General features: G+C 34.4%; 1 protein-coding gene across 5 annotated transcripts in view; it reads right to left on the minus strand.

Moving 5' to 3' along the window:
* Positions 1–464: 464 nt before the first annotated feature.
* The window catches only part of SMC2 (structural maintenance of chromosomes 2), a 47,653-nt gene continuing 33,593 nt past the window's right edge, over positions 465–14,524 (minus strand). For all 5 annotated transcript variants that reach the window (XM_015436908.4, XM_005581153.5, XM_005581154.5 and 2 more), the window contains 7 exons: positions 14,292–14,435; positions 13,626–13,820; positions 11,240–11,440; positions 8,971–9,087; positions 6,710–6,870; positions 3,176–3,323; positions 465–2,478 (listed from right to left, as the gene is read on the minus strand). In XM_015436908.4, the coding sequence (XP_015292394.3) occupies positions 2,302–2,478; positions 3,176–3,323; positions 6,710–6,870; positions 8,971–9,087; positions 11,240–11,440; positions 13,626–13,820; positions 14,292–14,435 (1,143 nt within the window). In that variant the 3' untranslated portion in view covers positions 465–2,301. The remainder of the gene's footprint in view (positions 2,479–3,175; positions 3,324–6,709; positions 6,871–8,970; positions 9,088–11,239; positions 11,441–13,625; positions 13,821–14,291; positions 14,436–14,524) is intronic.

Genomic DNA, 14,524 nt, shown 5'->3' on the forward strand with positions numbered 1-14,524 from the left:
GCATTTGCCATGAGCTTACATGAAATGCCAAAACTGCCACCATCACAATGAATCTTCTCTTCACATGGTTGAGGTTCTTCTTTAAGATAACATTCACATTGTACATACTGCTCATACAGGTACTTTTCTTAAATTTATTCTGTACAATAAATACAAATGTTCAAGCTGTCAGTGACATAGTATATCTTAGGTTCTGGAGACTGACAAGATTTGTACATGGGCCCTGACACTCCTAATTGTATTATCACCCTGAGCAAGTTTCCTAACTTTTCTGCTCAACTCAATTCCTCAGTTACACCATGCTGACAACAGTATTTACCTCACTAGGTTCCTTTGAGGATTAAATATGACAATATATACAGTGTGAAAAATGTAAAGAAAGAGCTTGGTAAATATCAGTTAACTCATATTACTGCAGATGTGTGAAACAAATGTCCCTAATCCCCTTAATGACTTCCCTCTAATGAAAAAAAATTACAAAAATTTAATACATGTTTGAGGATTGTCAAAGATCAAGATTATACAAGACAAAAATCAGGAAAGCATACAAGCAGAAAATTTTTAGCAGAGAAAAGGAAATGAGTACATAAGCCAAGATAGTCAACCTCCCAAATTATTTTTTAAACACTGGCTAAAACAGCAATGAAGTTCAACCTCCCAAATTATTTTTTAAACACTGGCTAAAACAGCAATGAAGTACCACTTAATAACTATTAAATCAGAAATATTAACAGCAAGTACTGACTAATTTATATACTATGGTATACTTTAATGTTGACTGTGTGAATTGATAACTGTTTTGGCACAGTTTGTGATACATCTGAAAGGAAAACAAAAAAACTATTTGACATTAGACTTTTTGTAACTCAACATTTACAGCATTATTTCCTCTCCCCTCCACAGTGGACAGAACTAATTCCAGATTCAATCCTTTCCAATGTGTCCCATAATATCAATTACTGCATGTTTTCTGACATCTCATATGTATGTAGAATGAAGGGTGAGAAATGTCAAGCCCAGGGCCAGGAAGTTCAGCCATATATCAGGGAAAATATGGTAATAATACTAAGGAAATAAGACTAAAAAAATCAAGAAGAGATGTGGGGCCAAAATAACACATGGAAGATCAGATTACATCACGTCAGAGCTTTTATGATTCAGTTTGGAGTCACTGTTCTACTGACGATGTACCTAAAGATACTAAAAACTGTAGATAGTATTCTCATGGTGTTTGCTAGTGTCATCTTTCAAGTTCTAAAGGAATTTCATCCCTTTGAACTGGAAAGCAGAAGACACAAATAATTATCCAACTTTTGAGTTATTTTGGTGGAACAGATGGATCGATTTATATTTATATATATATCAGATATAAATATATTTTATATATCAGATATATATATCAGATGTAAATATATTTTATATATATCTCAAATAGATATATCAAATATATATATATGTATCAGACTCAGGGAAAAATAAATTTGGTTTAGTCTACAGGCTCCTACATTCTTGTTTACCAATAGGCTGTTGATGACTGGATTATTAAAAGGCTGACAAAAATCTTGGAAAATATTAACAGACTTCAGATAAACTTGCAGCAGATAGTACCACGCAACACACCTCCTCCTAAGCTTTTATTTAAAAATACTTATAAAGCTTAAAAAAACAAAAACATTAAAGTCATAGAGACCAATTATTAAGCATATAGGAACATGATATTCATGTATCATTAAAATAAGAAATCTTTCAAGATCTGTTTTCTATCTCAGTCTAAATCAGGGGTGTGGAGTTGTGTCGTTAAAAAACTAGCCTCAAACGGCTCTGTGCATGCATAATAGCTTTATATGTGTTCCCATTGTTGGTCCAGTTACCTGACTGATAATTCTTCCTTACCTGAATGACTTTATTAGAATAGAAAACACATTAATATTGCCTTAGGAATTAAATCAAACACTGATGATCAGCTACATTTATCATGTAATTTAATCTGCTTTTTTGTATATTAGCTTTTACATATGGAATTGGGTATCTCAGGATTCCTAATATATAAAAGACCTGCATAAGAAAAAAACATTTGATGATATGCATAAAATCACAATCACAATAATTGGACCATAATTAGACTGGTTAAGAGATGAGGAATATATGCTCATTTGTAAGTGATAAGTGATTATATAAAGAGAAAACATGAGTTAAGTAACATAGTAACATTAATTTTTTATATCAACAAATTACTTATCCCAAGTCCTTAAAAGTTTATATTTAAAAAAACAGGTCAAGATGAAGAAATAAACTTGTAGTTTAAACTTCCACATGTGCTCCTTTGGGTGGTTTTGCCTTGGATTTTGCTTCCTTTGAAATCTTTCCATTTTGACATTGAGTAAATCTGGCTACTGTAGAAACACCATCCACAAACTTGGTTTTGAAAAGAACGTTTGCATTGTTGAACATACCTTCTTTTAGTGACACCACGATGAACTTAAGGAAAAAAGAAAAAAGTATAAAAAAACTTTTTGTGATACACTTGAAGTTTACTCCTTTATACTGGGGATAAGAATTGTTTGTAGATAATTTTGATTTTATATCTTTAGTTATATGAGGCACCTAAGTAAATACTAGCTGTCCAAATTGTTTTAGAAGTCGCTTAACTATGAGTGGAGTCCCCAGAGTTGTACAATGCATAATTTATGCAAGCATATTTGGCAGCCCCAGGTCCTACAGCAACACTGTAATAAAAACAAACTGTTCTTAGCTTCAGGGGCTTTGTTCGACTTTTTAGCCATGAGAAATTAAATTCCCCCATCAAGTGTCACATGATTTTCTGATACCTGAGTAATATCCCTGAGACAGTTTTGATTGTACATCTTGTACATCTTTATGGCAGCTAACTAGAGAAAACAATTGTATTAACCCTAAGTTAATTCTGTATTATGACTACATTGGAATCTCCCTCATGCTACAACCAACATTTTTAATGCCTAGGTCTTTCTTTAAAAGGAGAGTGAACCTTTTTTCCTTCTATACCTATTTAAACATAAGTTTATTTAAATAAATATACAATACTTTAGTATTTATCAACCCTAAATATCTTACTAACATTGGCTACTACTAAAGAATGGTTTTAGAAAAATAGTCTAATTAAACTATTACTGAGACTTTTTTTTCTGGTTCTTACCTGAGAATGTGTGAAATGAGTACGTAGCATCTGTCCAATGTTTTGGGTATGAGAAAGATCCAAAGCTGCATCTACCTCATCAAGGATATAAATTGGAGCAGGTTTGAAGAGGAGCATCGACAGTATTAATGACAAGGCCACTAAAGACCTAAGAAAAGGTCAGTAGAAGAAAAACCATAACAATTTGATTTTACCACTTATCAAAACACTAAAGCAAATATGTGATCCTATTATTGTGAATAGAGCAGATTTATCTGAAAGGCAGTCATATAAAAAATCTTGAGTTTCAAACTTTAACACTTTTGTTGTATTAAAATATTTCTTTTATTTTAGCTTTCCGTTTTTCCTCTTTTCAGAAGCATGCTATTTTCAGACAATTTTAATATTGCCATATTACGTTTGGCACCTACTCTTAAGATCATGTTAGTTTTAAAAGTTCTTTTTTTTTCCTTCCCCAGTTGGCTCGTAAGAGTAAGGGCTATGGTCATTATTTAAGACAATAGCTATTGTCTTGGTAACAGTAACTGGGTGAGATGTCATTTTTCAAACTTTCATAATGTACACACTTACATAAGTATGCATATACACACACAAACAGACACACAATCTCTCTATATATTTTTGGTACCATTTGTGAATAAGTTGTATGGATGATGGCCCATTACTCTAAGTACATCACTGTCAAAAGTTCAAACAATTTTATGTAAAATTCATAGTTACACCTAATTTCAGGTTCCACAGCACTATTTTCAGTTCTCTTCTCGCTTACTGCAGCTCATTCTAATCCAGTATGAAGAATCATATAATTATTATATTTTTTCCTTAAAAATAATTCATAAAAAGTCTTATTTTAATATAAAATATTTATAATTACTTAACATTAGACTAAACATTAGAGTAGCATTTGTAATATACTTATTCTGTAACTTCAAGTACATGTTGGCATACAGTACTAGGATAGCCAACTTAATGCTTGCTGCATTCTTTTTTGAGAGTCTTGCTCTGTTATCCAGGATGAAGTGCAGTGGCACGATCTCGGTTCACTGCAAACTCTGCCTCCCAGGTTCAAGCAATTCTACTAGTGTCCCTAGTAGCTGAGATTACAGGTGCATGCCACCACACCCAGATAATTTTTGTAGTTTTAGTAGAGACAGGATTTCACCATGCTGGCCAGGCTGGTCTCGAACTCCTGACCTCAAGTGATCCACCCGCCTTGGCCTCCCAAAGTGCTGGGATTATAGGCATGAGCCACCGTGCCCGGCCCAAGGCCTGCTGCATTCTAATAAGGCTATTTATTAAGAAATACGTAAGTAAGTAGGGAAAAATGTGTGCACAAGTGGAGAAAAATTGCTAGCAAAAAAAAAAAAAAAAGAATAAAACAGTATCATCAAAATGAAATCACAGTGAGACTGTTAATCACCTCTGTAAAAGGGAGCTAAAGTCATTCAGCCAACCTAAAATTATGTTTGTCTTTCTCTGTGATGAGTGCCTCAAGTATTGAGTTTTAAACTTAATCTTTAACCCTTCAGCATAGCAGAATTTTTTTTTTAACTGCCACGCTGGATAGTGGTATATCTAAAAATAACTTTATAGCATTTTAATTACAGAAATAATTTATAGGTCCCAGTAAGAAGAGAAGCACACATTTTCTATTTTCCTCAAAACATTTTCTAGGGCTTTGGCAAATATAGCTAAAGATACTGGGAACTAAACTGTGGAATTCAATTTTTATGAACAGGCAGAGCAGGTGCTGTATTTTTGATTCTTATTTACCAATTTTATAAAAATATAAATAAAATATATTTCTACTCATAAAAATGATACAAGGGGTCATAAGGAACATTAACAGGTGTCTATATTTTCTATGTACATAAAAAAAGGGTTACATGATGGTATTACAGGACACAGAAGAACAATTCAAGGCCTATGGATTATATAACATGTCGGAGAAAAAAAAATTACTAAATTAATCACTAATTTCAATTATGTGAATATTCATTCACAACCTTCTTTTAGGAGGTTTTAATTAATTGGCTATCTGCAGGTAAGACGTGAGGACATATGACCTTTTAGATTTCTATCACTATGCTGACTTTCTGAATCACTGTGTAAGGTTGGAAGAAACTTTCCTGAACTCCAAATCCATGTTATTTTCCAACACTCTTCCTTCCTTTATGTAGATCCAAGGTTCCATCTGGTATCATTTTCCTTTTGCCTGAGAACTTCCTTTAACCTGTAGTATGGTTCAGATGTTTCTGTCTGAAAAGTATTCATATTGCCTTCAATTTGAAGAATATTTCTGTTAGATAAACAATTCTAGTTGACATGTTTTACTTTGAGCACTTTGTGGATGTTCCAGACTTCTGGCTTACATATGTAGCATTTAAAAAAAAATCTAAAGACACTTTTATTTTTGTTCACTAGCATATAATATGTCTCTTTTCCTCTAGCTGATTTTAGGATTTTTCTCCTAATCACTGGTTTTCAGCAGTTTTATATATCTCTTGCTTTGTTATTTTATATGTGTTTCTGTTTATCCTGCCTGAGCTTGACAGAACTCAAATATGTGGGTTTACAGAATTCATCAAATCTGGAAAATATAGGGCCATAATTTCTTCAAGTATTTTTCCATCCTCCCTATTCCCTCTCCTTTTGGAACTCCAATTACTTGCACATTAGACAGCTTCCCTTAGGACATTGAAGCCGGTTTTTTTTCCCCCTCCAGTTTTTTCTTTCTCAGTGTAGCCTGAATAGATTCTGTTCCATTGCTATGTCTTCAAATTTACTCATCTTTCTTTTACAGTATCTTATCTGCTGTTAACCTCATGCAGAAAACTTTTTTTAATCTCTTGAAGATCCACTTAATTCTTTTTAGTAGCTATTTCTCTCATTATGTTCATATTTTCTTGTAATTTTTGAAAATGATTAATGTAACTCTAACTTGTTTCCTACTTTCATCAACTGTCATTTCAGAGTCTGTGGTTATGTTGTTTAGTATCTCAATTTTTTTTAACCTTCTTTAAAGAACACTGGCCTTTGTTCTGATAAACAAGTAACAGTTTGATCCCTTCAAGAAATCTGTTCAGTTTCTTAGGCTATGTCTCCATTAGGCTTCACTTCAGGGACAGTAGAGACCTAATACCAAGGTGTAGCACTCTAGGGCTTTACAAAATTCTGTGTTTTTCAACTTAGTGAGACTACTGACCTCTGTTTGGGCACCTGAAGTCCAAAAACTGCCACTAGAGAGAAAGCCAGGGTGAACACAGGGCTCAGCATTTCTGTTTCATCTTGTCCTGGACTATTCATTTTTTAATATTTGAAAATACATTTTTTAAAAATATATTTTGTCAACTTTGCCGCCTATTTTAATCAAATGTTTTAACCAAAATGTTTAGTCTTATATATTAGGCTCCTTAAATTCTACATGCAAAGGTAGTTAAGCAAATTAAAACACAAATACAATTGTTAAGGTAATGAGATGATGAATTAAAGTAAGAGGAATGAAAATTAAAATACAGCAAAGTGATTCCTCACCTCTGACCACCACTGAGTTCAGTTAGGTTTTCTTTCCAAGTATTTCCTAAGGCAACCTTGAACTCCAGACCATCCAAAACAGTTTGACCCTCTGGTGGTGCAAGCATAGCATTAGCACCAGGCAAAAGAGTAGAAAAAATAGAGCCAAAGTCCGTGTTCACCTGGATTTAAAAAATAAAAGAGTTAAAACATCAGGATGCTTTCCGAGAAGAATCAATTGTTGATATATGTATATGCAACACAGCAGGTCTACTTTGTCTATTACTGTAACTCGGAGACTGACAAACTATGGTCCATGTGAAAAATCTGGAGATGCTCATTCATTTACAAAGTGTCTATCAATCATTGCTAGTGATACAACAAAATCAGGTAGTTGCAACAGAGACTGGATGGGCTCCCAAGCAAAAAATATTTATTATCTGGCCTTTTACAAAAATGAATTACTGAATCCTGCTCTAATTTCCAGGGGAACTAGAAGGCACACCTCTAACTCCACTCTCCAAAGTTTTGACACTTTTGTAGAACACATTGCAGGAATCCTCAGGATACACACATTTGTATCACATGAGGAAAAAAAACCACAAAATAGAAGCAAACACAAAAACAAAACTCTTTTTGGAATAAAATGTTCTCTTATAAAACTTTTCTTTTTCCTGTTGACTGATACAATAAGATGGGTCTAAAGCCCTAAGCAGATCAGTGTGAGGCCCAGGAGAAAAAGGGGAATGAAATCAAAGGACCAGATCTGTTAAAGGGTTCTTTTCTATATGCCTCATCTCCTAGCCGAAGAGGATAAGTTGTTGAGGGCCTGAAAATAGGATTAGATCCCAAGAAAAAAGAAGGCTGTTTGGTCTGCCCCTGTCTGGCCACAGAAGGAGACAGAGATTTAGGGCCAAAATCCTAGTTTGTAATAGGGTAATTTTTGTTCATACGCACTTGATTGATGATTTGGGAATCTGGCCATCTGTCTTTAAAGACATGACTAATATTCTTAGTTCAGGAGTCAAACTTGAAAATCTAACACACACACACATACACAAGGACTTGACAGCCAAGTTCTCTAGAGAAATCTCCAAATTCAAATGCAGATATACAATATTAAAATGTAAATATACTTTTTAATGAACATAGTAACAAGAAAATCTCATAGACACAAGCAGTGCTCCTAAATATAGATTTACTAAGTAACACACATTTTAAGAACAAGTACACAGCTGCTGAATAATAGTCTACAGAATGGAAGCAGGTTCTAAACCAAGTGGGGGAGAGGCAGCTCAGGACCAAGAGAGAGGAATGCTACTACACCTGAACATAACCAGGGCTGAAGCCAGAAGGAAGAATATAATGCTGATAACAGTACCTATTTCATTAGGTTATTGTGAAGATTAGATAAGAAAATTAATTTGAGAATAGTGACTGGCATATAATAAGTGACTGAATAAATGCTACTGGCTTTGGAAGAACCTTGGAAATTAGGGAAGAGCAGGATATGTTTAGACAATAGATTCTGATTTGTACTAAGTCCAGGAACCCTGGTGGGAAAAAAGAAAACAAAAACTTCTCAGATCCAGTGTTAAGTCGACATGCTGTACAACAATAATAGGGTCAGTCTTTCGCTTCCATTTTTAAGAGAAAAATTGTACAGGGAATAGAGCACTGAAAATAAGTCTTAGAAAAGAAAAAAACAAGGTGACTAAAAGGGATAATTGTGGTGCATTACTGAAGATAGAATTCCTACAGAATTACAAAGAGAAAATGGTGTCCCATTAAAACCCAGAAGGCACAGGTTTGCTAAACTACCAAACAGCACAGTAACTCTATGTTTGGAATCTTTGAAGTAAGAGTCTTCTGCGACAGTAAAAATGGAAAAACTTCCACATGAGAGGCTAAGGGATTATCCTACAGCAGACAGATACATGAAGTCAGGGAAGTAGAAGTAACAGTAAAGAAGCCTGACATCTGCCAAAGCTGTCATAAAACAAAACGGAATTGGGATTTTGTTGAGTAAGCGTCCTATAAAAGAGGCTTGTTTACTGTCCAATTCTTAAGGAGGACAAGAATGCCAGGATCTGGTAATAGTCAAGTCTGAAAAGAAAAAATGCATTTAAAAGTCTGAGGTTTTAACTGAAGTGTGAATATGTGCCTCAATCAAACACAGATCAGCCATTTCAAATTTCTCAGAGTATAAATCCACTGATAATATTTTTTTCATCCTCGCCACCTCATATAAAACAAAACATAATATTCTGGGGTTAAAATACCTTTTGCCATGCAATATTTAGGGCTTGGTTTTTCTTCTGGTCTAGGTCTTCTATAGTTGTAAGAATTTTGGATTTGTCATTTTCTACAATTCTCTTCTTCTTCATCAAGTCATTATACTGTGAGATAAAAAACATGGTTAACTGGGAAAATATAAAATCTCTTCTATATTCCGGAATTCAGTCAGAAATAAACAGGTTTCATTATTTTGATATATAACGCATACATTCCTATTTACCAAAAAGATACAATGCACTAAGAATTATATATACTCTTATAAGTATATACTATACTATACATATACTATATGATGTGTGTGTGTATATATACTCTTAACAAAATTAGGAATAAAATCATCCATATGTATATAACAAAATTAAATTGCTAGAAGAATTTATAAGACAAGTCCTTAAAATATTTTGACTCCACTAATATTCCCTTATCTCCTTAGCAGCCAAGGCAAAAAAAAAAAAAGTGTTATATATAAACTTAAATAAAAGTAGCCCTGAAAGCTCTCCTCCTAAGGTCAGCCTTAGCAGAGACATGAATAAAATTTTGATCCTTCACGATGATGTATAGGTCCCACATAAATTGGACCTTATTATTTAATTTTTTAAAATTTTACTTTAAGTTCTGGGATACATGTGCAGAATGTACAGGTTTGTTACATAGGTATACATGTGCCATGGTGGTTTGCTGCACCCATCAACCAGATTTTAAGCCTGTATGCATCAGGATAAAGGGAATTGGACCTTATTTATCCCTTGACTTTATGGCATTAAACTCCTCCCCAGGTTCTGGCCATATGGTCTTTTACAGCTCCTTTGAACATAATAAACTCACTATTGTCTTATGGCCCCTGCACTGTTCTCCCTTCCTGGAATATTCTTTTTTCTGACATAACGGTTGCCTGAAATTTCAGCTTAAATATCATCACTTTAAGAGTAGCATTCCTTTGAGCAAGGCTGTAGAGGGATAATCATACCATCAACAGCAGTGGGACTTCCTAAAACTCTTCCTAACTCATTTCTCCTCAAAGCCCTGCATTTCACATTCACCTTTAACAACTCTAGCCAGTCCTTATGTCTTCCCAGCTGTCCCTCTTTACAGTCACGCTCCCCAAACCTCCTATGTTTTTATCTTATTTTTTCATGAAAATCCATATAATTGCTTATGTAGATGGATACAAAACACAAGGAGAAAAAAAAGGCCATCTGCTGATCAACAATACAGGTTTCTCCTCTGGTAACAGGATGGGAGTTGATAAATTCTTTTGAAAAAAATATTAGACTCAGGTCTCCTCTAACAGAAGTAAACGAGTACAAGTGAACAAGTTTCATCATGTTATGCCGATCAAATTCAGACCAAAGTTTTCCTTCTATAAATATGCCACATATATGCAAAGCTTTAATGTAGAAATGAAAACCAGCAGGAGCATTTTGTAGAGAGATCACAACACCTGCATGATTCATCTGTTTGGTATCTAACATAATCTAGACTCTCGGTGCATATTCATGCCAATAACAGTTAAAAAAAAAGTTACGGTAAAATTTCTTAAGTAATTGTGCTATTATCAGTGTTGCAGATTTCTCATGAATTTTACTCTATGATTTGCAAATTCAAACAGAATTTTGCAGAATTAAGGAAGGTATGGGGCATTAATATAAAATTTAAGATAGCCATTTCTTATGGCTATCTTAAGAGTAGGGAATGCTTCCCCCACTGGGTTTTTCTAGTGATAGGTCCTCCCAAGTTCATCACTAAATGACAGTAAACTCCCTTCCCAGACTCAAAGTTTTGTCAGGTTAGGGGAGATGGGTAACATTATTGAGTAATTAAGAGCATTAAAACTGAGAAGAGGTTGCAGGATTTACAGATTAGTGAAACAGTATTTATGTATGTAATGGCTTTAGTCATTACTTATATAATAGTTTCAGTATACAGTAGAGTCAAGAGAACGACAGCGCAACATACCCTATTCAAGGCTTTTCAATGCAACTGAAAGAAATGACAGAAATGTGAGGAATTATGTTTGACAAAGAACAAAAGCCAGTGGAAAAGTCATTCCAGGTGTAACAGAATGTAAAAACCACTAATGACGCACAAGAGTAATAAGAAAAAAACGACGAAAAGATAAAAAGGAAAGCAGAAAGAAAAGCATCAAAGACATCTGCAAAAGGTTAACTCTAATAACTCCTTCAGGGGTCATACAGAGCTATCAATGCTGGTCATGTTCTAATGTGGCCAGATATTCATAGGAAATTGACTTACCCGCTCTTCAGCTTCTGTCAATACATTCATAGCTCTCATATTGACATTTCTTCCTAGTTTCTCCTTCATTTCTTGCAACTTCTGAAGTCTCTGACCAGCTTCTTTAGGGTTGTTAGTTTTGAAATCATAGGCACTATTGGGTTGGCCAAAGAGGTGTCTCTCTGCATTAATCCAGTCATAATCTTTCAACATTTTGGACACCTAGCCACATATAAAAATAGATGGACATCTACAAATGTTTACAAACCAATATGTATAAGCCAGTTTCTTAAATATTTAATATTTTTTAATCAAATACTGAAGAAAAAACCTTCAATGACTGATGTTTTTGTTTGTTTGTTTGAGATGGAGTTTCGCTCTTGTTGCCCAGACTGGAATGCAATGGGCAATCTCAGCTCACCACAACTTCGCAACCTCTGCCTCCCAAGTTCAAGTGATTCTCCTGCCTCAGCCTTCTGAGTGGCTGAGATTACAGGTATGCGCCACCATGCCCAGCTAATTTTGTATTTTTAGTAGAGATGGGGTTTCTCCATTTTGGTCAGGCTGGTCTTGAACTCCCGACCTCAGGTGATCCACCCACCTCGGCCTCCCAAAGTGCTGGGATTACAGGCGTGAGCCACCATGCCTGGGTGACTCGTTTTTAAAAATGAGTTTCATTACTGACAAGAATAAAGATGAATATTGTTATGTGGAGTGCAGACTACAAAAACAAGACAGTGCATAGCAAAAGATCTTCCTATTACTTTGGCATTAGAAGAGCCAACTCAGAAAAATTTTTACAAAGTGTACGCAAAGCACCTCCATTAGAATGAAATGGAAGTCAGATAGAACTCCTTTAGAATTTACCAAATCTATTGCTTCAAAAAACAACTTGTAGTAAGTTAAAATTCCTTTAATACTTAAGTCATAGATTTGGTAAAATCATGGAAGCCTAATGCTGACTGAGACCTAATGATTTTTCTCTCAGAACTATATTCTAAGAAACTGCCCTAAACATTGACTCTATCCCTGCTCCCACCCCTCTGAAAAAGGCACAATATAATACTTCATGTAATACAACTGATTATACAGTTCAAATTACAGTGCTTAAAGAAAATTTTCTTCTACTAGAATTGATTCATTCTCACTAGCAGAATCCAATCCTTGTTAATTTGTTGACTTGTATTAATTCCATGGATATGGTCTCAAATGTAGGCCCCGTAGTAGAATTATCATTTCAAGTCTATCTTCCTCTTGACCTGTAAACTCTTTGAAAGCATTCTATATCATTCATTCTGTATATGTGTTGCTCATCCTTATATTGTCAGTGCCTGGCACAGGATCTGATACTAGTAGGTATGTATAAATCTTTGATAAACTATGTTTTTCAAAGAAGCATTGACTTCTTAGCAGACCCACTTGCAAGTCCCTCCTTTTACTCTTTCAATTGTAAATAAAATCTCCTAGCAATCACCAGTACTAGCATTTTCAGTTACCAAAATACTATTAGCAGTAACATTGCCATTGGTAATATTTCAGTCAGTTCACTATCACTAAGCTAATGGGAAATCAATAGTAATAAAGTGGGAGATTATAATGTAGCCATAAAAAATGTTTTTTAAATCAAGTTCCACAGTTCTTTCAGAAGAGGGGAAGATTGTTTTGTATGTTCTTGATCTTTCTGAAGTTAAAGTTCATGTATTTTTAGGATGCTTAAAAAAAAAATATCCTGGACATTAAAAAGGTGCCAAATTGTTACACACTCATAAGAAAACATGCTGGATGAATTATTAACACCATGTGAATGCAGCTTCTCAACCAAGCAATGAATTTCTGCAAAAGCATGTGTTCTCTTTAAACCACTGAAGTTAAAGGCGCTGTGACACATGAAAGAAGTAAACTGTGGGGTAACCTCAAAAACATAGCTGCTTGGCAAAACATCAGATTTTTATAAAGTGGCAAATACAGCAGTGACACTCATAAAGACATGTGGAAGCCAATTCAGTCCTTTTTTTAGGTTAGCTGTATATATAGTTCTGTGAGTTCTTTAAATTCAATTTGAAATAAGGTACAGAATACACATCATTATTACTAGCACAGCAGTAATTAGTTCTATCAACATTTGGAGGTAAAAAGTTATTTCCATGGGAGACCACTAAACATTTGGTAACTACATCTTGTAGATGGGAACAAATATCTAAAATTAAATCTAAAAATAAAACATTTGTGCAATTTGTTGAAAATTAGCATTGTTGAAAAGCAGTTAATAGCTGCAAGCTCAAATTTATGTCAGGCTGTAATTTTGCCATTTATATTTACAGATTTCTCCATCAAGCAGTTTTCTAAAATTTTTCAAGAGCACAGTAATAAAAATTTGATTAAGTATAAAAAATGAACACAAACATACCTTTGCAGCACCATCTTCAGCCTCCCGTTTATGTTTGCTGATGTTGTGGTCTAATTCCTTAATTTTAAGCTGAGAATCATTGTTTTGCTCCTTGTGTTTTGCCACTTCTGCATATTTAGCTTTAATTACAGTGTCTTGGGCTGTTATTACCTCTTTTTGCTTGGTCACTTCTTCTTGAGCTTTATTTACTGACTCCTAAAACAAAAAATAAAAGAAAATATGTGGTGAGGTAACATGTAAATAATTTTAATTTACTAAACAATTATCTGACAGATCCCTGGGCAAGATGTCAATGTGATTACAGGCAGAGAGAAGATCACCTAACCCTCTATTTTATATCACCATTAAAAGGACTAATGAATTTATACACAGAAGAAAACTTGGATTACCCCTGGAAAAAGGGTTGGGGTACAATGCTCATGCTGCAAATGAAAGCGTTTCTGCTGGATGTAATGTAGATGGAATCAACTGGGTGAGGAAGAAGAGAGACTGCTAGAAGCTGACTGAACTATGAGATCCCCAAACTGGCAATTCTGGATGAGTAAAAGCTATCTGTGCCTCATTCTGAGGGAAAAGACTGAGAACACCAAAGTCAAACATCTTAAGCTAATGTTTCATAAAAAGATTATCATTTTCAGCTTCTCCAATTTGATAAATAAATCCTACCTTATTTTTAGCCACCTCAGCTGCCATTACTTCAATCTGACTTTCATAGGATTTGATAGCTTCATTTACAGCTTCAAGCTGTTGTTTGTAAGATGTATGCTCTCTCTTGAGCTCTTCCAGTTCCAGAGTGATAGCTTCAACTTCCTGTAAAAAACACAGTATTCGGGTATTCACATAGGTGATTAACTACTCAAAAACAAGTATGTACAGGAAAATTAAATAAACAATAATCT

Source organism: Macaca fascicularis, chromosome 15, assembly GCF_037993035.2.
Source record: "Macaca fascicularis isolate 582-1 chromosome 15, T2T-MFA8v1.1".
NCBI lineage: Eukaryota > Metazoa > Chordata > Mammalia > Primates > Cercopithecidae > Macaca > Macaca fascicularis.